The sequence below is a fragment of the Antechinus flavipes genome, chromosome 3, assembly GCF_016432865.1.
Source record: "Antechinus flavipes isolate AdamAnt ecotype Samford, QLD, Australia chromosome 3, AdamAnt_v2, whole genome shotgun sequence".
In the NCBI taxonomy this organism is placed as follows: Eukaryota; Metazoa; Chordata; class Mammalia; order Dasyuromorphia; family Dasyuridae; genus Antechinus; species Antechinus flavipes.
This window is the reverse complement of record NC_067400.1, coordinates 228,767,778-228,790,728: the sequence shown is the minus strand read 5'-3', so window position 1 is coordinate 228,790,728 and position 22,951 is coordinate 228,767,778. Positions and strand designations below refer to the sequence as shown.

The 22,951-nt window shown below is 33.5% G+C and overlaps 1 protein-coding gene across 2 annotated transcripts in view; it reads left to right on the top strand.

Annotated features, from left to right (window-relative positions):
- Window positions 1–22,951, top strand: part of JADE3 (jade family PHD finger 3) — a 162,755-nt gene that overhangs the window by 100,515 nt on the left and 39,289 nt on the right. The window contains exon 5 of one of the 2 annotated variants that reach the window (XM_051984612.1): window positions 15,177–15,334. In XM_051984612.1, the coding sequence (XP_051840572.1) occupies window positions 15,177–15,334 (158 nt within the window). The remainder of the gene's footprint in view (window positions 1–15,176; window positions 15,335–22,951) is intronic. The other variant, XM_051984613.1, reaches the window with a different exon arrangement.

The window sequence follows — 22,951 nt, the reverse complement described above, 5'->3', positions numbered from 1 at the left end:
TGTTCCATTTATTTGGAAATGAACTTCTGTGGAATACTTTATTATCTACTATGTCTTAAAGTCAGGAAAACTGGGTTTGAATTCTAACTCTACAACTAAGTAACTGTGGAATCTTGGACAAATTAATTCAACCTCTATGAGCATATTTCTTCATCTATAAAATAGAAATAATAATCTTTGTAGAAGGACCTCACAGATGAAATGAGATAATGTTTATAAAGCTCTTTTAACTGTGAAAAATAGTATAAATAAAAATTATTATCATTATTATTATGAAATAGTACTAGGAAGAAAATTATTTAGGGTGCCAGGCACTTGTGTTACTAAAAGCAGCCATTGGAATGTTTCCTTATCAAATGTTATTGCTACTAAGGTCTCTAAACTTTAGCCTTTGCCTGAATTATACTACTACTCTGCATATGCCCCCAAAATGCTTAAAAAACCCAAACCCCTAACATGTAGTTAAAAAATATATATAATGGCACTCTTGGTGGTGGCAGCAAAAATTAGAAACAAAGGGTTTCCATTTATTGGACAATGATTAGACAAATTGTGAATACAATAAAATAATTTTATCATATTGTAAAAACTATAAAATGGAAAGATTTCAGAAAAGTGTTCTTCAATGTTTAATATGTTCATATTTCTATAAACCTTGACCATTTCAATGATTTTGAACCTCTAGTGGCAGGTTTGGGAAGAGCTCAGAGTTAACTTTGCAGTATCCCATGTGTGATTTACCTCATCCCATTTTCCATTGTGCTCTCCAAAATGCCTGCTTTCATAATCAGCGAACTTGATTTCATCTTAAATCTTTTTCTTTTCCTTCTAGTTTCTAACCTTCACTAAGACTTGATTCTATCTTGTTGACGCTGAATTTCTAGCCCTTCTTACCAGTAGTAGTTGTACTTTCACTCATACCCCCTTGATTTTACGGGATAATATCACTCAGTTCAAATTCTGGTCACTATTATCTACTAAACCATAAGGCATTCACCTTTTTTCCTAAAGTATAGAGCCTATCACAAAATCTCATCCTCATCTATGTTGATACTCCCTCAAATATACCCATTCCCCAGTTCTTCAATCTGTTTGATTGAAGATCACATGGTCCATTTCTCTTAACCTGTGGTTGAACACAGAAATAGTTAAACTCTTGATTTTGCTATCATCTCAAGTGTTTCACTTTCATGAACTCTGAAATTCCTTTACCTGATCAAAATTTTTTTTTTACCGTTCCATCTTTCCTTGGGAGCTCTAACTCTGTTATTTGTTCTTTTGGTGACCTTCAACTTTCCTAGATTTCCTAGATTATCATCTTGTACACTGGCTACGATGTCTTCTCTTTCCTGTCCTGCCTTCTTGATAAAACAGTTCAAGTCTATATTACCTTTAATGCTCTTATCCCTTTGTTCTAGCATTAATTATACCTTGCCAACCCCTAACTTTGGGTTATTCTCCCTATCCTCCACTTTCTAGCCTCTTCAAGATTGCCAAACAAATGTAGAAAATTACAAAACTGTGCTGAGGCCACTACACAATTATACTACTTAATTTGGACTGGACCATCACTGTAGCAAGTCAATCCTTTTATTTGCTCTTTAACTCATTGCATTCACTATTCCAGACTTTTTCATTCTTTCTAAAACTTTGCTGATACTCTACCTCAAACTTCTCAGCTGAAGACTTTGCCATATGCTTCACTTAAAAAATTGAAGTCATTTATCAAAAACTCACTCTTCTTTCTTTATCCTGTTTCAAATTACTCAGATGCCTTCCACAATTAATCTGCTATCTCTGTTTCTCGTGAAAGAGATAGCCTCTTTTTTCCTTGCCAAAGCAAAATCCTTTGCATTCATCCTTTCTACTGGTTAATTCCTTGCTGTAATAAATATGCTTATATTTTCATCATCCTTGAAAAACTTTCATTTGATTTATCTAAACCTATTATCTAAACCATTCTATATCTTTCTACTTCTTTGTGGCTAAGCTTGAGAATGTTGTCTACAGTTGGTGCCTTCCCCTTCTTTTCCTCTACACTCTCTTCACTCTGGCTTCCAATCTCATCATTTGAATGAAACTACAATTTCAACCTCTGTTTCTTAACTGGCAAATCTAATGGCTTTTTTTTCCCCAACCTTTATCTTTCTTGATTATCTCTTTCAATTCTCCCAGACTTGAAACATTGATTTTATTTTTGACTCTTAACTTTCATTCACCCCACAAGCTTCTTGTTGGCAGCAACTGTTTTGCTGCCTTTCTTTGTATCCCCAGCACTTAGCACTTTGTATACATATTCAGTACTGGTTTAATGCTTGTTGATTATTGACCAGCTAATATGAGTAGACATACCCAAGAAATGAAAATGATATTAAAATGCCATTGAATTCAAATTAAATACAGTCACCAACTTTACTCTCAGAGAAATATAATTGGGGGACTATGAGTACAGAATGCTGCATGTACTGTCAACCTTCAACTCTTTATTAGTTGACTCAATTCTTGTAGAGTATGATTCCTATATTGGGAAGTCACTCTAATATTATAAACAGGCATAGATAAATATTATTTTGTAATAAGGGAAAGAGAGCTCTTTTTGTACATTTTAATGATCACTGGTATTAGGAATGGTTCATTACAAAAAATTTTCCTTATTAAAACCTCACAAACTGCAACAAAAATAATTTTTCTTTAAAAAGGAAAAAAAAACATTGTTTCTTTTCTCATGATTATTTTGTCTCTGGAGATTTTCATTTTATAGTCAATTAAATATTTTAAGCTTTATGCTGCTATCAACTATAATTACCCCTATCACACAGACAGAATAAGATTTTCTTTTGTGTGACACATGGAAATTAAAGTTTCATTCTAGCTCTAAGAAATATTATGCAGAGATGAGGCTACCACTTTTTTGAGTAGTTGACCATTTGAGGAAACATTAATTAGCAGAGTGGTCTAGAATGTATGTTACAGCCAAAAGATCCTGATTCAGCAAGAAGGAAAACTCTCTCTGAAGGGCATATTCATTTTGCTAGCTTGGCAGGTTAAGTATTGATGTTTTAATTGAATTCATGAAGAAACTTTACTGGTTTTTGCTGATTTTCTAAGTGGCTAAGATGAGTATAGGCTCTTGGACTTCACTGATGCATATCTTTGGTACTGGGCATTATAGCCTGTAAATCCCCTTTTGACTATATATGATCTTATATCTGGTAACCAAAAGGAACTTTCAGGGACTTTTGGGGGAAACTACAGATATGAACAAGATAACTGGGTAACTTTAAAAAAATTCTCAACTCAGTTACCTAGAAAGTTATGGTTTTATTGTGGAAGTCTATGGCTCCCTGTTCATAGTCTTTAGTTTGAGAACAAATGAAAACTTTTTTAATTTTTGAAGTATCTTCATTACTGTTGTCTGATAGAGGGAATGCGAGCATTATGCTAATAGAGCTTTTTGTTTATAGAACTGTGCATTCAGACTTCTATGAGTTTAGTGTTTGACCCTGCTGCCATTAGTGTTGTTAATATGCAGGGATTCTTAACCTGCAGTCTATGGACTTTTTATTTTTCTTTAACATTTTATCAACTACATTTCATCATCATCATTTTCCTTTGCAATTTCAATTTTATTTTTATTTCAATTATTTTAAAATGTTATTCCAGGAAAAGGGATAAGCTTCACCAGACTGCCAGAAGCAGCTATGACACAAAAAGGTTAAGAACCTCTTTCCTTGGAGATAATAAAAGCATGTCACTGTGGCCCTAATTAAAATCTTAGTTGTTGTTATTTTTCAATTGTGACTTCAGATAGAGGCTAGCTGTGCAATCTTGGAGGAAATTCCTGATAATCTCTCTTAGCCTCAAATGTTTCCTCAAATAAAAAATGAGGATACTAATACCTACCTCTCAAGATTGTTGTGAGGACCAAATTATTAAATGCTTAGCATAGTGCTTGGCATGTAGCAGATGCTATGTAAATGCTTATTCCCTTATCACCTTTCCCTGGGATTTCATTATTTGCCATGAAAAAAGAAAGCATTTTCAAAAACAAAGAGACATCATAATCTCTTTGAAGATAATTTTATCACAAACCGTTATTTCATCATGCAATACTTGATATAGATAATTCTCATAAGATTTAAGAAGGGTAGGTTGTAGAGGAGATTGTAGATTGGACCCCTAATTTTACTTATTGAAAGTTCCTTGTATAAAAACTCTTTCTTCCAATGCAGATCAGAAATTCTGTATGTTAAAGTCTTAGACAGTTACCTAGAGCAAGGATATGAAACTCAAAGAGAAATGGGACCTCTAAGATATATGTGCAGAAATCTTTGTGAACAGTAGATAGACTTAAAAAACCACAGATTACCATTATATTTGCTTTATTGTATTTTTTACTAATTTAAAAAACTATTTCTTGATTACATTTTAATGTGATTTGGGCCACAATATGGCCCAAAGTGATGGCAGGTTTTTGTTTTTTTTTTGACATCTCTGGCCTAGAGCACTGAGAAATACAATCACATTCACAGTTCCTAATGTCAAGGCTTTGCTTCTTTTTAACTGTATATATGCTTAAGGTGGACTACTAGGTGTTGCAGTGGATAGAGAGCCAAGCCTAGTGTCAGAAAGACCTGCCTCAGTTCAAATCCAGTCTCAGACACTTACTAGCTGTCTGATCCTGGGTAGGTCACTTCTGCCTCAGTTTCTTCCTGTGTAAAATGAGCTGGAGAAGGAAATGGCAAACCACTCTATTACCTGCTAACAGAACCCCAAATGGGGTCACAAAGAGTCAGACGTGATTAACAATAACATGCTTAAGATGATTGTTCATACTTTTCTGATGTGGGAGCTTCCATTCCTATACCTTTCACACCATGAATAAAATTTCTTCTCTGGGTATTATAAGCTGAGCACTTAGGGGGCCAAAAAAGCTTGTAGAATACTGAACCACTCATGCTAAGGTATGAGATTTAGATCTGATAGTCTTTAAAAGGGCTGTTCTGTAAGGTTGTAACCAGTCTGAAGGGACTTTTCCCTACAAAGAAGAAAGAGAAAATCACTCTGCAGGTGTCTTATTTGTTTTGGTAAAACTGCTAAAGAAAAATATGTCACTTCATTTGAGTACCTGCTACAGGAATCGATTCAGCTTCCATATCCAAGCTCTCATCCCTAATGGTTTAAGTATTTCTAAAATAATGGATGAAAGTCATGTTCCATAGACTTCTCTTTTTTCTTTTTTTTTTCTTTCATCAGCCTATCTAGAGCTTCTGAGTTAATCTAACAAAAATTCATGACTATTGAGCTGCTTAGTAAATATGCAGAGGGTTTTGCAAGCCACTTCAAAACTGTACACAGCAGAATTTTATAAGTTGCTACATCAAGTATGAAGGTATTACAGATATGACATGATATCTTTTTGTTAAGCTATTCAGTATCTGGAATAATTAAGGAGAAAACATGGTTCTATTTAGGCACAAGTTGGTTTTTTTGCTGAGACTATAGATGAAAATAACAAGTGATATGTTTTAATGAGTTGCCAATTTTAAATACTATAGAATTCAGGGTACCTTACCTTGGGTACTCAGATGGATTTGAGTGGTCAGTGCACTTGGGTGGGAAAAAATTGTGTCTTTGTTTTATTGATCTCTAATTGAAAGTTAGCATTTTCTTTCCATTATGAATTTCTTTCTCCTGGTGTTAGGAGATAACTATTTATAGTCTAGGAAGGCCTGTAGAACATTGAGACATAATAAATTTTGTTTGCAATCTTCACTAGACTGCCACAACGATCCCTGTCATTAAAGTGGTTAAGAACACTTATCATACACCATTACTTTTAGAAAATGATTAGATTTATTTATGAGCAAAAGTAAGATGATAGGAATGGGATAAAGAATATTAAATTTTGTTATGTTAAACTTTTCTTAAAGATGATTTCTCACAGTTCTGGTTTTTTTCATATGAATCACAATTTTGTAAGTTTCAGCTGCCACCACTGTTTCACCAGAGAAGAAAATTAAATTCACTTCAATAGCACTTGAAAATAAAATTGCCTGAGGGTCAGAATGACTTTGTCAGTGCGAAGGTGATTCAGTATTTGTACCCAGCTAATCTAGGACACAGGGTTTTGTTGTTATTTTTGGTAAAACATCTTTTAATCAGATATATTTGTGGTGTTATTTCATAGAAAGAATGATTTAATCATATTTAAGTTTTACTTTCCTCTAGACTTAGCTCAGTCATATGGTGTTCTCAACTAAATTAAATTGGCCAAGAATCTCAGAGAGGAGATGTAGCTTTTTATTACTATCTTGTCACCAGTATGTTTATATCAATTCTCTTTTCCTAAGATATTCAGGTCATTCTATTCCTTTTAAATCTTCCATACTAGAAGTAGACATGGGAGAGGAGAGGGAGATTTGATTTGTTTCAGACTGGGAAGTAGGATAAGTTGCTTATTTCATTCAAACATGGTTGTTTGATTTTAGCACTGTTCATTCTATAAATGTCCTGGATACATGCATATCTATGATTGGAAACAACTTCTGAATCAGTGAGATCGTAAATTGGTTTTGACATGTATTCTGTCATTAACCATCAGTTGAAATGTTTCAATACAAATGCTAAGTGTTTATTGTTTTGTTATATTAGGCTGAGTGTTTTACCATTTATGTTCCACTGAAATCAGTTTAACCTTATTACTACTATTTTCTGGGAAGAGGAACTGAAACATGTCTAGGCCCCTTTCTCTGTCTCCAATAGACTTGATGGGTGGTCAAAAGAATATCTAACCTATGGTATGCTGGATGAATCCAGTTTGTAACTCTGCAGCTCCAAATTGGGGTGAGGGCGAAAGAAAAAAGAAAAGAAGGAAAGGAGAGAAGGAGGATTTAAAGATGAATTATAGAAACTTTTATTCTGCCCCCATGATTCTTAGGACTATAAGAGATCTTGCCTCTTGCCTAAGAGCTTAATAGGCTTCTAGATTGTGACAGGAACCAGAGAAAGGACTTTTTTTTGCCATTAACATGTGTTAGGAAGACCTTTAAAAGATTTCTTCCCCAAACTATGCCACAAAAGTTATTGTGCATACCCTTTGATCTAGTAGTACTACTATTCAGCCTACACCTCAGAGAAATTAAAGGAAAAAAGAAAGATATAGATAACAAAACAATCTATCTTTTTATAGTGGGGGAAAAAATCCTGAAAACTAAAGAGGTGCCCATTAGTTGGGGAATGGTTGACAAAATTGTATCATAGGAATGTTTATTATAAAAAATGATCAAGACGATGGTTTCAGAGAAACATGAGAAAACAAAACAATGTAAAATGAGCAGAACCAAGAGAGCTAATTTTTTTCTTTTTCTTTTTTTAAGAAGCTTTTTATTTTTAAAACACATGCACAGATAATTTTTCAACATTGACCCTTGTATAGCCTTGTGTTCCAAATTTTTCCCTCTTTTCCCCCTAGATGGCAAGTAATCCAATATATATTAAACATTTAAAAATATATGTTAAATCCAATATATGTATACATACTTATACAATAATCTTGCTGCACAAGAAAAATCAGATAAAAAGGAAAAAATGAGAAGGAAAACCAAATGCAAAGAAACAACCACAAAAAGAGTGAAAATGCTATGTTGTGATCCACACTCAGTTTCTAGTTCTCTCTGGGTGTAGATGATTCTCTCCATCACAAGATTATTGGAACTGGCCTGAATCATCTCATTGTTGGAAAGAACCACATCCATCACAGTTGATCATTGTGTAATCTTGTTGTTGCCATGTACATTGATCTCTTGGTTCTACTCATTTCACTTAGCATCAATTCATGTAAGTTTCTCCAGGCTTTTCTGAAATCATCCTGTTGGTCATTTCTCACAGAGCAATATATTCCATAACATTCATATACCATAACTTATTCAGCCATTCTCCAACTGATGGGCATCCACTCAGGAGAGCTAACTTTTTAACAGCATTATAAAGGCAAAAAAAAAAAAAAACCACTTTACAAGACTTAACTTTAATCAATGCAATGGCCAATCATAATTCCATAGGTCTTATAAAGCATGTTATCCATCTTCTGACAGATAGGAGATATATGAAACATTTAAATGTTTTGGGCTCAGTGAGAATTTGTTTTGCTTGACTTTATATTTGTTACAAAGATTTTTTTCACTGTATGTTGGGGGAGAAAAAAATTTTTGTTCAATGAAAAAATAAAGCAAAATTAAAAATATGCCTCCTAGAGACAACTAGATTGTAAAGTAGATGGTGCTTTGGGCCTAGAGTCAGGAAGACTTCAGAGTTCAAATGTGGCTTCATATTACTGACTATGTGATATGGGGCAAGTCACTCCATTTCTATCTACCTCAGTTTCCTTATCTGCAAAATAAGGATAATAGCATTTATCTCTTAGGGTTGTTGTGGGAATCAAATGAGTTGTTATCTGGGTGGTATCAAACAGGTTTTTACTGGTTCACAAATGTAGTAGTAGATGTGGAAGAAAAAACGAGCATTTTATTTTTATTTAGGATCCAAGTCTGTAAAACCATTTTTGTTAATTTGATACTAATTTGAAACAAATCATCCTAATTTCATAGAGGATTTGATGTATACATTTTGAGTGTGAGTGAAGGGCTGTAGATTTTAACTTTTTATGGTAAGCATTTATATTATAAAATGCAATAAATCAGTGGTCACTGATTATAATGCAAATAAAAAATACATTAAAATTTTTAAGAGTCAAAATCTTAACAGTATACACCACTAAAAAATTTTCAATTAATAAGATTTGTTTCTTCCTCTTCCTTTCTCAGTTAAAAAGATAGCAAAAGAAAAAAAACAAAACTCTTATATCAAATATATACATTTATGTATATTTGTATATATGTGTATTTATTATATATTTATATATATGTGTGTATTAAAACAAATGTTCACATTGGTCATGTGAAAAATTATTTTATATATATCCCCATCTTCATCCTGAGCTCATCAACATTTCTCACAGGAGATGAAGTAGCATGCATTACCATGGGTCCTTTAGAATTCTGATTTTGCTCATTGGTCATTAATCAGAGTTCTTAAATCTTTCAGAGTTGGTTGTCTTTATAATGTTTTGTATAAATTGTTCTCCTGGCTTTGTTCATTTCTCTCTGTATTAATTCATACATATCTTTCCAGGTTTCTCTGAAACTGTCCCTTTTTTTCCTCATTTCTTTTGACTCAATATTATCACATTATATTCATAGACCAGTTAATGCTGTCGTTTCCCTATTGATGGGAACTCAAAAAGACTGGACACACACACACACACACACACACACACACACACACACATACACACACACACGAGTCCTTTTCCTACTTTTTTGACTTCATTTGCCACTGCTTGACTGTTTATTGTCAAAGAAATTGATTGTGCCATTGCTTATTTGCTCTAAGCAGAAGTGTCAAACTTGGGGAATCAGGTGAAAATTTAATCAGGAAATGTTTTTTTAAAAAATAAATAAAAATAAAATACAACATTGATAATGTTAATTTGTGTTTTTCTAACAAGCTGCTGATAGTGACCATTTCTATTTGAGTTTGGTACAAGTGCTCTAGAATACTAGATAAAACCCTAATCTTTTGTTGTTATTCACTTGTTCAATTGTCTCTTTCTTGGCAAAGATCCTGGAGTGATTTGCCATTTTCTTCTCTAACTCCTTTTACAGATGAAGAAATTGAGGCAAACATGGTGAAGTGATTTGCCCAGGGTCACATAGCTAGGAAGTGTCTAAGACCAGATTTGAAATCAGGTCTTCCTGAGTAAAGATCCAGTACTATATTCCCTGTGCTACTTAGCTGCCCTGAATCTTCTTTATCTAGAAAATATTATAGGAAAAAAAAGTGTTTGGTGGTGTATATCCTGCGCATTTATAGATATTCAAGTCTTTAGCATGTTGATATGGGAACTTGAAGAATGGGTTTTTTGTTTTTGTTTTTGTTTTCTTTAATAATTAGCATTCTTGTGATCTTCTGGTCAGTAGTAGCAGGTTAGTCTTATTTTGTTCATTTTGATCAGTCTTTGCTTTCCTCTGCCAGAGAAAGGTAATTCATATCAGTCCTGGAAGGATCAGCCAAAAGGTAACGAATCATATCTGTCTAGAGAGCTAGAAACTAAACTTTGCCCACAGAGCATAGTGGAATTGTTGTGGTGCATCTTTCCTAGCAAGTTCTTGTCTTGCCATTGGACTTGAATTTCCCTGTTGGAAGAATCGGTTCTGTCATCACTTAAGAGGGTTTTTTCCAAGTGAGACAAATAGTAGTAGTTCCAAGTGAACCCAGGAGAGCTGATGTCCTCTTGCTGTAGAAAATATATACTTTATTTGGGAGACCTTAGCACTTTAAGGCAGTATTGGTGGTGAAGAAGACTTGAGACCTACTTTTGGCAAAGTCCCAAAAGAGATTAGCACCTTCACATAAAATCATTTATTGGGCTGAATACATACAATTTATAAGTGGCTAATTCTTACAAGAAAGTTTTTCTTCCACTAATATGTTCCCATCACATTGAGTTCAGGACACGTGGTGACTCTGATGTTTGAAATGCACCTAAGTTTCTCCTATAGTAGCAGAGAAATTTTTCAGTCAGAAGGGAAAGACAAGGACATTTTGGTAACAGTACTAAGTTTCAGAGCCAAGTTTGAAAATTACAGATTATCCTTTAACAGATACAGCAGAATAAGACTCCCTAAATTCTGATACTGAGTAAATAGTCAGAGCTCTTTTTAGAATAGATGATTTGTACATTTTAAATTCCCACTGTTTAAGGACTATAATACCAGAATTATAGTCTGATAAATGAGAAACTTGCTTTCTAAAAAAAGGAAATGAGTGGAACCAGTAGATCATTGTACATGGCAACAATAAGATTATAAAGTGATCAATTCTGATGGACGTGGCTCTTTTCAACAATGAGATGATTCAGGCCATTTCCAATGATATTGTGATTAAGAGATTACACTGGCTTTTCTGTTTCTTCTTCAGCTTCTGTTGTAATCACCAAATATTAGAAATCATAATGAAATCAGAAATTCTTGGAGAACTTAAATTGCATATTGCTAGAGCACTGCACCTTCTCTCTCTACCTTGGAGCCATTTTTTTTCTTCTGCTTTAGTATATTAGAGATTTTGCTAGCTTTGGTGTTCTTGGAGAATACCCTGGATGGGCTCCTGTCCCCATTTTCTTGTGCAGTGGAAATCATTAGAGACTAGCTTCATTCCCTGTTGTGTTTTTGAAAATTCAGGACAAGATCCCACTGATTCTGAGCCATTTTTAACATAGATCACATTTATTGAGTCTCCTGATTGGACCCCATTTTAATTGCTTTCCAACTTCTAGCTATTTTCTTGTTCAGTCTTGGCTGGGATGGAGTAGCTTCCTGGTATTTCCTTTTATTTTATTGATTGCTGCTTCATTAAGTACTTTGTTTAATCTTTGCTGGGAAGCTTCTTAGAGGAACCAACTTTGGCCATAACCTTTTATGATTACGGGAAATTCATATCTGCCAGGACATTTCTACAAGAATTCATCAGGAGTAGTTTGGTGAGCAGCAATTTCAGAAGATAACTAAAAACCATTCAACAAAGCTTCTTACAAAAACACTGTTCTAAATTTAGGCTCCTACACAAGTGAGTTGTAGCCTTTTCCTTTCTAAAATTGTCTGTGGTCATGCAGAGTACCATAAGCATAGCAAGAATCTTTGTAAAATGTGGCAGGTTTGCTGAGGCACAGGACTGCAAGTGGTGAGTGCAATCAATTCAGTAGCCTGAGCAGGGACTACATTTAGCAAAAAGCCACTTTCTAATATTTCATAGAAAGTGAGAATAACATAAACAGAGCAGAAAGATCTGGTTCTGTCGAATCAAATCAAGTCAACTAAGGTTTATTAAACACTTTCTATGTGCCAGGAGCTATGCTAAGTGGTAAGAATAGGGGGGGGAAAAGCCAGAAACACAATCCCTGCTCTGAAAGAGGCCAAGGTCTCATGGGGGAGACAATTTACAAACAGCTTTGTACTATGGAATATATGTACTATGCAACTACAACTAGGTAATTTATAAACAGGATAAATTGGAAACTATTTTAGAGGGAAGGCACTAAAATTAAGGAAAAACATAGAAAGGCCTTTGCATAAAGTAGAACTTAACCCAAAATTAAGAAAATCAGAGAAGCAGAAAGGATGTGATCTTTTACCAAACAGAGAAAGGTCAGAATTCTTCCATGGGGTGTCATTCAGATCATTATCAGGTCTAGTTTCATGGTCACGGATGAAAAAAGATTACCTATTAGATTACCCATTTAGAGAGGAAGAACACAGGTAGGCAAGTACATAACATATGGTCTGTGTGATATGACCTGCCTATATCACCACTATTTCATATCTAGCCTGAGACTTTGACTAGTGTGATCCTGGGCAAGTCACTAAAACCTCTGTTTGCCTCAGTTTCTTCAAATGTAAAATAGTGATAATAGTAATACTTACCTCACAGATTTTTGCGAGAATCAAAATATTTATAAGGCACTTAGCACATTGTATTGCACATATTACACTATGTAAATCCTCTCATTGTTGTTATAATAATTATTTGAGGATACTGGGGTTAACTGAGTTCAGTTAAATCTAACTGGCTAAACTATTAACATTTATCCTGCATTTTTTTGCCTGTTGATACTACAGACAAAATGGAATTGGCTTGAGAATAGATATTAATGGGCAAGGTGAGATCTCTAAAAGAGTTGTGAAAACAAGTTCTTTGTTTCCTGTTGGAATTTTAAGATAGATTCCATACAGAATATAATTGATTGTGCCACCTAACTTATTTTTATTAAATTTTTTTAATTAACCAAATCTGCCTTTCTCTCCCTCTCATCTCTTCCTCTCCTCTGTCCTCCATTAAAAAGAAAGATAAAATCACTGTAACCAAAATGTGTAGTAAAAAAAAAATTTTCTTTCATTATCCATTCCACCTCCAATCCCCGCCAAATTATGTCTCAACATTTATTCTAAATCTATCACCTCACAGATGGTTCAGCTTCAATTCAGCTCCTTTTTGAGGCAAATTCTCAGCTTTTTATAGTGAAATTCCTAACCCACTACTTTTAGTTGACTCTAACCCACTGCCTAAATAATTAATCTATTCCTAAACAATAAGTAGATTCACATATATTCTACAAGGAACCAGGAAATTATGAGGTGGAAAATATTAGATTTTCTATTTATTTATTAGTTGAGGATCCTAAACAAATGGCTATGTGGTTAATGGTATTCCTGAGAAGTTATGGGATTTACCGTGTACCTCAAAAGCACTTTGGTTTAACCAACCAACCAACCAAGTTGTAAACAGTTGGATCTTAAGAATCTTCATGATGAACCAGGCTCCCTGGAAATTTAATCTAAAATCCCTCTCAAAGACTTCAAAATATCTTTTAGCTTCTACTGGTTTGAAAAGTAGTAGGCCAGTGATATTGGCTTCTACAAGGTGTTGAGGTCTAAGTCACAGAACTGAGAACTGAGGAAAAAATGAGACTTGACTCTTATTTTTGTATCAAAATTCTTTCAAAGTCATTTTTTATTGATTAAATACAAGCAAGTGTTCCCAGAATGTATTGATCAAATGAGCAAACAGAGAATGTTCCTGTATGGATTAAGAAGTCTGGATTTCAGCTTTGTTCATTAAATCATTATAGTGTAAAATGAAGAAGTAAATCAATGACAGCTCATTAGATTGCAGATGGATATAATTAACATCACAATAAGAGAGCTAATCTTAACTATGCAATTTTCAAATTCTGTTTCATAATAGTTTTGTATCCTATTCATACAATAATAATCCATTTTAGAGAAAAAAGAACGTACACTGATAAATTTTATCATGGGTAAATATCTAGTTATCAGTTTGGCCTGAAATGCTTTTAAATTTTCTCATAGCCTTGATACTTGGCAAATTAAGTGAAAAGAACTCCCAAAGGCTTTTTTGCTTCCACATGTAAAATGGAGCGAATGGTTCCTTCTGCTTTGGCATACCTCAGAGTTCTGGAAGTGTCACTTATGGTTCCCATAATCCACAATAGTATAAAGATCTGAGAGAAATTAAGGAAATGATCACTAGAATGGAAGCCCAGAGGTCTGTATTCTGTTTCTATCATGGCCACTATCTAAATATCTATAAAACTTTGAATAAATAACTTAGACTAGATGATCTCTGAAGTCTCTTCCAGCTTTTATATGTTAACCCTGATTTGCTTTTAAGAAGGAGCTCAACCATTTCTGGAGCAATTAAGTGGCACAGTGGATATAGTGCCAGGCCTGAAGTCAGAAAGACTCATCTTTATGAATTCAAATCTAGTTTCAGACACTTGCTAGCTGTAGGACCCTGGGCAAGTCACTTCACCCAATTTGTCTCAGTTTTCTCAGCTATAAAATAAGCTGGAGAAGAATTTGGCCATGGCAAACCACTCCAGTATCTGCGCCAAGAAAATTCCAAATGGATTCATGAAGAATTAATAACAACAGAACAACAGAAACTACCATTTCTACTTTTAGTGTCACTTTAGTTGCTAGGGCAGGCAAATTTATGCTGCCTTGTATCATCTGCTATCAGCCTCTTGAAATTTCCTAAAAGAGCATGAAACCCAAATACCTGAAATCTTGTTAATGCAAAGAGCATGTGCTATCTTAAATTGTTTTCTTAGTGTTTCATGTGTATCTTCTTCTGCCTGTTAGACTTTACATTCCTTGTGAGCAGACTTCTTGTGAGTTTTATGCTTCTTTTATATTTTCTGTGGTTCTAGTGCTAGACCCATTGCAAATATTATTCGATTTTTGCTGAAGAAATTTGAAAAAAAGAACATCTAATCTTTTTGTAAGAATTCTCATGAAGTAGGTTAAATTCTGAGTCCTTGGTTAAAAATTTTTAAAAAGTTTTTTGTTGGTTGAAATAAATAATTGAATTTAAAAAATTATAAAGTATAAAGGGGTTGCTAGTTATATATACCCTTTAAATCCTTTGCAAAGAAACATTGTTAATGGAGTGTTTCTATGGAAGATACTAAGTCATTCTTCATCCTTTCCCTGAGGATATGATCGTTTTTCTCTGATATATTTGCTGTTTCATCATAGGTATTCCGGAAGGACCTCATCAGTGCCATGAAACTCCCAGATTCACATCATGTTAATCCTGATGAATATTACCTCTTTGCGGATACATGGAAAGAAGAATGGGAAAAGGGTGTTCAGGTACCAGCCAGTCCAGACACTATTCCACAGCCTTCTCTCAGGTATTTGCATGCTTGCACATTTAATTAGGGTATAGCAGCTTTTGTGACTATCTAAGGGCACAGTAATCTGAAGAATTAAACTTTTTGACATTTTAAATAGTCCAAATTTCAGACTGATGAAATGTAAGTTGAAATGTTTCTGTTTTCTCTAGAAATCATTTTTCTTTGAAATTAAAATCCACTCATACATTTACATTTTTAAACAATTCTTGAGGCAGTTAGATGGCATAGTAGATAGAGCACTGGATTTGGAGTCAAGAAGACCTGAGTTCAGATGCAACTTCAGATGCTTGCTGATAATGTGACCCTGAGCACTTGACATGATCTCTCTTTGCCTTAATCTCCTTGACTCTGAAATAACAACAGCACCTATCTCACAAGGTTGTTGTAAGGATCAAATGAGGTAATAGTTATAAAGCATTTAATGTGGTGTCTGATACATTATAGGCACTATATAAATATTTATTTCCTTCACTTCTCCCTTCTTAAAAGATTGTTTATAGAATCTTAGCAAAAAATGAATGTGATCTTCTTGATAGTTAAAGTTTCTGTATTACTCTTCCTTTTTTATCTTATTTTTCCCCTGCTGTTGAAAAAAAAATCAAGGTAAAACAGTAAGAACTGTGCTGTAAAATGTACTTCTCCTATATAAAGTGCTAGAATTTTATGGAAGATGGTCATTTTTCTGTCAGACAGTTTTGTCTGAACCATGGTAGGTTCCTTGTAGCTTTGAGCTAGGGATAAAAGTAGCAGTATCTTAAGAATATGCAAAGCCATTAATTCTGTCCGTAAGGCCAAATCTAAAATAATGGATTTAAACTTTATGTTTGGAACATCCTGATTTTCAAAATCACAAGCCCAGTTCCTAGTTTGCCCAGAACATCATCATCACTTCCTAAGAGCCAGACTTTCCTTTTTAGGGTGTCACATGAAAGTTCCATTCAGATATTATAAGAGATGGAGAACTGGCTTTTGTGTCCTTGTTCAAACTTCTAGAACCTACTAATAATTGGAGTTAATCTTTATGGAATAATTTACAAAGCCAGTATTATTTATTTAGGTTTATATTGTAAACTAATTCACAGCCTGAAACTTGTCTGGAGACTGGTCTGAAACAGTTAGTATTTACTTGATAATAAGGAAAACTAAGTTTGAATTTGCCTACTGGCATTGTTATCAAAGAACTAGCAGTTATACACATGAAAGAATGCAGAGGTCCATTAAACAAGATTACCATTAGGTAAAACAAATAGTTTTCCTGCTAACATTCAATACTTATGTAGTGTCGTGAAGGTAACATCTTCACCTTAAGGGTTTTGAGACTAATTTCATACACTGTTGCTTCCACATTTAAGCTTCCTGATATTTTGAAGGTCTAGTTATATTTCACTGAGGTCATCATGTTGCATAATTGTATATTTACGACTTCAATGGTTCATGTAAACATTTTTTCCCCTAATGTCTACATTGCTTCCAAGAATGAAATTCTAATGTTTCTTTTTTTTCTTTCTCTGTACTACTAGGCTGTGTTCCCAGGATATCAATAATAAGCATAGTTTTTGTTGCCTGAGTTGTATGGAAGATGTGCAGGGATCAGGAAAGAAAACATGTGTGTGTTCTTTACAGAAGTAGTATCTGTGTGGAGCTTAATAGAAACCTGGACTCATGCCTAGGAATGAGAACTAAAAAGCCAGAACTTGGCTGGCAAAGAAGGGAAAGGCTCAGGGTGCAAGCAACTTTCCAATTAAAACAATACTTGTTTGGAGTAAACATCAGTGTAACTGTGGGGTCAGGAAAGGGAAGAAATTCTGGATTCTGGCCAGAAGGCAACTGTAATAGCTAAAGCCATTATTGAAGTAGTAAGGGGGGGAGGAATGTAAGGTGAGAAAAAAGGACAAAACATAGGAATAAAAAGAGTTCCAAGGAGTGAGAAAGAGAGAGACAGAGACAAGTAGAAACACAGAAAAAGGAGAAGGAAGAGAAGAAGAGGTTAGAGACAAGAACAGAAAAAAAAAGAAAAAGAGGAGGTAAAAAGCAAAGAGGGGTTCACAAATAAGTAGGCAAGAGGCTCAAATGATAGGTTTGGGTGCAAATCAGTAAATAGATAAAATGAATGAGAGAAAGTAAAGATGGAAGACTTCTAAAAGGGTTTAAGCATATTACCTGTCTTTACCTAAATAAAGGTATAAAAGATATCCCATTGTAAACCCTTGAAAGTGTTTGGTTTTTAGAGAAGAATGAATACCTTAGGAAAAAAGAATTCTTCTGCCAGACAACTGCATTATAAAATGTGATTATCAGGTTATTATATAGATATTCCCTGAAGACATTCTGGTGTATATTGATAATCCCCTACTCAATATACTTATATCAGCATGGTGAAATGAAGAAAGTGCTGTACTGGGGATCAGAAATCATAGGAGTGATGGACAGAGCATTTTTAAATAGAGATCAGAAGACCTGAGTTTGATTCCCAGCTCTGGCAGTTATTAACTGAGTGATCCTGAGGAAATTTTTTAATTCAGAGGCCATTCTGACAGTGTATAATTACTTAGACTGTTCTATATAACAAAAAATATTGGACCAGAAGACATGCATATATACACATGCATACATGTATATTACATGTGTAATGTGTGTATGTATATATGCATGTGTGTTTAGATATATCTGTGCTTAACTGTAGCCTGCTTGTGAGAGAAAGAGAAGAAAAAGAATAAACAAAACAAACTTAAAAATAAATAAATAAATTGTAGAAGGCAAATATTGTATCTGTTTAAGTTGCTTTTATAATGTCACATAATTTGGTGGTTTCTAAATAATTTAAATAATAACATGTCAAGTTCTAATGCCCCTAAGGAAATTATATGCTAAGAAATTTATGGTTACTGGCAACTCCATGAGTAACATGCCTATGTGCCCTGGTGATTCCCATAGATATCAATAGTGCACAGATCCTAACATAGCACAGTTCCATCTGTTACGTTGACCCATCTCTCCTACACATTATTAGAACCAGTAAAATGTAATTACTTGCCAACATCTTTTATAAATACTCTTTCTTAAAATAAACTCACTTCCTTCAATCCATACTATTCTATTAAAGAACTCCTATTTGTGAAGGTGTGCATTTAAAAAATAAATTACCCTTCCCTTCCAAAGTAAAGATCTACATTTTTAGGTATTTTTTCCTCTAAAACTTTGCTCATACTACAAAATGAGAGTTCTGTTTTAAATAGGAAGGCATAATAATGTTTTTCATATAAAATTTTGAAAAAGAAAGATGTAAAGTGGATATAAAGTCCATTCCATTTTTTAAAATAGGAAAATAACATTCATCACCAGAGTGATTCCTTTAGTTTCTTGCTGTCAGTTAATCATCAAGTAGAGTTATTTATTCAGAGCTTTAGACTAAAGAGAGCTACTTTAATATCTTTGCCCAAAACGACATAATGTTCACTTGAAAAATTTATTTCTTTTCATTTTTCTAGAAAGTATGGATCATTATGCGTTTAAAACAAGATGATTATCTCACTTCTACTGAGAAAATATTTACAAAATTAAAATATGGTAAAAAAGGAGTGGTGATTGATAACAAGTGTGATACTTTTAGTATGCTTTTAGTGATTTAGATACTTTTAGTGATATTTTAGGAGTTGTATAAAATGTCAGGAAAAGAATCCTTGCACTCTAATAGTGATACATTGTTACTATTGCTGTTATTAGTAGTCGTCCTATTTTGGTTGTTCTTATCCTGATTGGATTGAGACTGGATCAAAGTTTATGTTTTTATAATATTTTCTGATTGTCATTGCACTAAAAGGGAAGTTTAGCATGTTTTAGTTTCATTTTTCAGGAAATAGTATCTATTATTTTTAGTCAAGGAAAAGGCTTTCTCATTAGATAACTTCCATTTCATGGCCCCATTGCTTGTTGCTTTACAAAAAGGTGTAGTAAATTTGAGCAGCAGAATCTCTGGTTTCTCTAGGAATTGAAGCTTGATCAAGTCTGAATAAGGGAACAAAGATAAATCTGAGTAAGGGGAGAAAGTAAATAAAAGAACGTACTCTGAAATAAATACTCAGAAATTAGTTTAGTTTGTATGTAGTTTTTTAAAAAGAATTTTTATCTTAAAAGATTATTAGTCAAATTATATGTTTATATAATTACACAGGAACATTGTAAAAATGCTATTTTTAAAATAGAAGAACTTTGTAATACTTTAAAATATTGAAATTTAAGCTTTTAAAAAAATTGTCCATAATAGAATTTGCATGGATGAATTATCCATAGATTTAGATATTAGAAGCATAAATCATAGGATTATAATGCTTTCTTTACTCTGTCACTTTAACAGTTTTAAAAATAACTCTCAAAAAAAATTTTGGTTAGTATATGATTTCCAGTAATGTATATGTATTTATGTAATCTCTATAGTTTATATATTTTCTACCACGAACTCTTTATGCTGTAATCTTTATGCTATAAGTCATGTTCCACATAGCTCCAAAGAGTTAGAATAGATACTGGAGGGTCCATGAATAGATTTTTGAAGGCTCCATGAAAAGTGCCTTACAAAGAAGCTTACTATTCTCTAACTGAAATTTTGCAAGTCCTTCAATTATTATTTTTAAAAAACCAAACAAACAACATTCTGAGGAGTCAGTAAGCTTCACCAGATTGACAGAAGGATCCATGATCCAAAAAAAGGTCAAGAACTTCTGCTCTTCATGGAGACCATGTTTTTCACTCCAATAAGCCACCTTATTTTGCTTTCCTTACTTAATTTAGTGAGTACACACACACACACACACACACACACACACACACACACACACACACACACACAGAATTATGGTGGCTCTTGTACTCTTTCATTCGATATTTTTGAGTGCCTTTTGTATTCTGTCTATAATATTGTCTGCTTAATTGAGAAACCAGCTTAATTAACACTCCTTTCTACTTTACAGATTTTATTTTGACTCTCGTTGATATCAATATTTAGAAAATTGACCGATAAATGGTAGAAATAACGCATTTGTACTTTATTTTATTTTCTAGAACTTGGTGTGATTTTATTGCTAAGCAGTGTTAATTTTGTGGTTGATTTTTTTTTTTTGCAAAGGAAACAAATTATATTAAAATACATTTATCAAAATATATTTTAAATACATATTCATGATTTCCAGGTAAAGAACCCCCTGATTTAAAGACTACATTCCCTCTTGTGTTTTTGAACAAAATCTCTTTTTAAAAATTATATTAATAGTATTTTATTTTTTCCAATTTCATGTAAAAACTAGTTTCAACATTCTTTTTTCTTCTTCTTCTTCTTCTTTTTTTTTTTTTTTGCTGAGCCAATTGGGGTTAAGTGATTTGCCCGTGATCACATAGCTAGAAAGTGTTAAGTGTCTGAGGCCAGATTTGAAGTCAGGTCTTCCTGACTTCAGGGCTGGCATCCTATGCACTGTACCACCTAGTTGCCCCTCAGCATTCATTTTAAAAAATTTTTTTGAGTTCCAAATTTTTCTCCCTTTCTCCTCTCCCTCTTTATCAAGACAGCAAACAATCTGATATAAGTTATACATGTCTAAACAATCTGAAGTAGAAAATTTGGGGTACTACTTTCTGGCTTTGCCTTGAATTTTCAATTGCTACTCTACTAGAATTCTTATATAAAATTATTGTTTGTTATTTATTGTTTATTAGTTATAGTTGGAAATAGACAACATTATGAAAGTATGTGATCTACATGGAGTCAGTATGGCTAATACACATTGTTTAGTTTTTACTTCAAAATACTAATTAAAATCTAAGCAAGTTACTTGAAAAGTTGTTTCTTCATAAAATATAGGAACCAGAGATAACATTTTTAGGGCTTGTTCTTTATTTACCAACCTAGCCCCTAGAATATCAATGTAAAATGCATTAATTTTTTGAGGACTTGCTAAATTGAAAGTGTTCCCTCAATGGAGAAAAATAGTAATATTTCAGTAAGTCAGTCTTTATAATGTATATATACATTATTGACATCACTAAATATCATTAGTGATAGAATTTACATAGTGTTTAAGGTTTGCACATAGCTTTATGTATGTTATCTCACTACATCATCATGTTACTTTTTTGTAAGTGCTGTTATTATCCCTATTTTATAGATGAGAAAGAGGAGACTAAGAAAGGTTTATACAGCAAACTTGTACACAAGTTTTATACATAATCTTATAAGAACCTGATTTGGCTTTCAAACTCTGGTCTTCCTGACTCAGTGTCCAACATTCTATCCATTGTATAACTCAACTCTGCTGATATGAAATTTGTAATTATACTAATAGCTTATTTTGTATTGTACTTTGCATTTACCAAATGTTTGATGTATGTGATCTTATATGATCTTCACAACTATTCTATAAAACAGGTCCCTTTTTAAAGAAAAATATATCCCTTTTAAAAGATGATTTGATCAAGTGAACCAGTAGCAGAGCTAAGGGCCTAAACCAAGGTCTACTGCCTCCAAATCTATTGGTCTTTTCATGCAGAATTGATAGTGATATACTTGGAAAGGACTGCTTAAAGTTTAACTTTGTATCGAGTATGAAAAAAAGACCTTATAATTGTAGGTCAGTAGACATTGACAGTTATTGTTGTTCATTCATTTTTCAGTCATGTCCAATTCCTCATAAGCCTATTGGGGTTTTCATGGCAAAGATACTGGAGTTGTTTGCCATTTCCATCTCCAGCTCTTTTTACAGATGAGGAAATGGAAGTTTCCATTAATTGTGATTTGCCCAGAGTCACACAGCTGCTAAGTGTCTGAAGTCAGATTTGAACTCAGGAAGATGAGCCTTCCTGACTTCCAGACCAGTGACCTATCCCCTGTCCACCTAGCTACCCAAGATATATACTGTCATACCTCTGCTTCAAAACTGTAGCATTTCACAATAAGAAAGTGCCAGAATGGATGACTGCTTATTTCTCCTTGTTATTTAAAATGCTATTGAAACACTGGAAGAGTAGGCAGCCAGTGAGAAATGTGTATGGATGATAGGAGTGGAGAATACATCTCTGTGGGTTATTCTGTACTATTTTTAAAAATTACTTGTGATGAAGATTGCACATTCTCTGGTAGTAAAATGTTCTGGTGTCTTTGGAAAGTGAGTCAGTGACATCAGTAAACTTAATGCTAACAACTCCCCCCTTTTTTTTCTTAATTACTTTACCTCATTTGCCTTTTCTTTGGCTGTTAGGAATTGGAATAATTGAGAGGAAAGCCTTGTTTGCTATAGGAATCTCATAGAGGAAAAATTCTGGGATACTTTAGTTTAAAACTTAGTTGTTGTTGGGTTTTTCTTTTTTGCTTCCTCTCTACAATTTATGTTTAATAGTATTTTATTTTTTCAAATACATGCAAAGATAATATTCAGCATTTGCCTCTGCAAAATCTTGTATTCCAAATTGTTCTCCCTCCCTCTTTCCTTCCCATGACAACAAGCAATCTGATATAGGTAAAACTTAAATATATAAAACAAGCAATCTAATATAGATAAAATTATATATATATATATAGCTCCTAGCTCCAAAAATCAAGCCATTGCTAATCATTTATGAAGAGCAGGA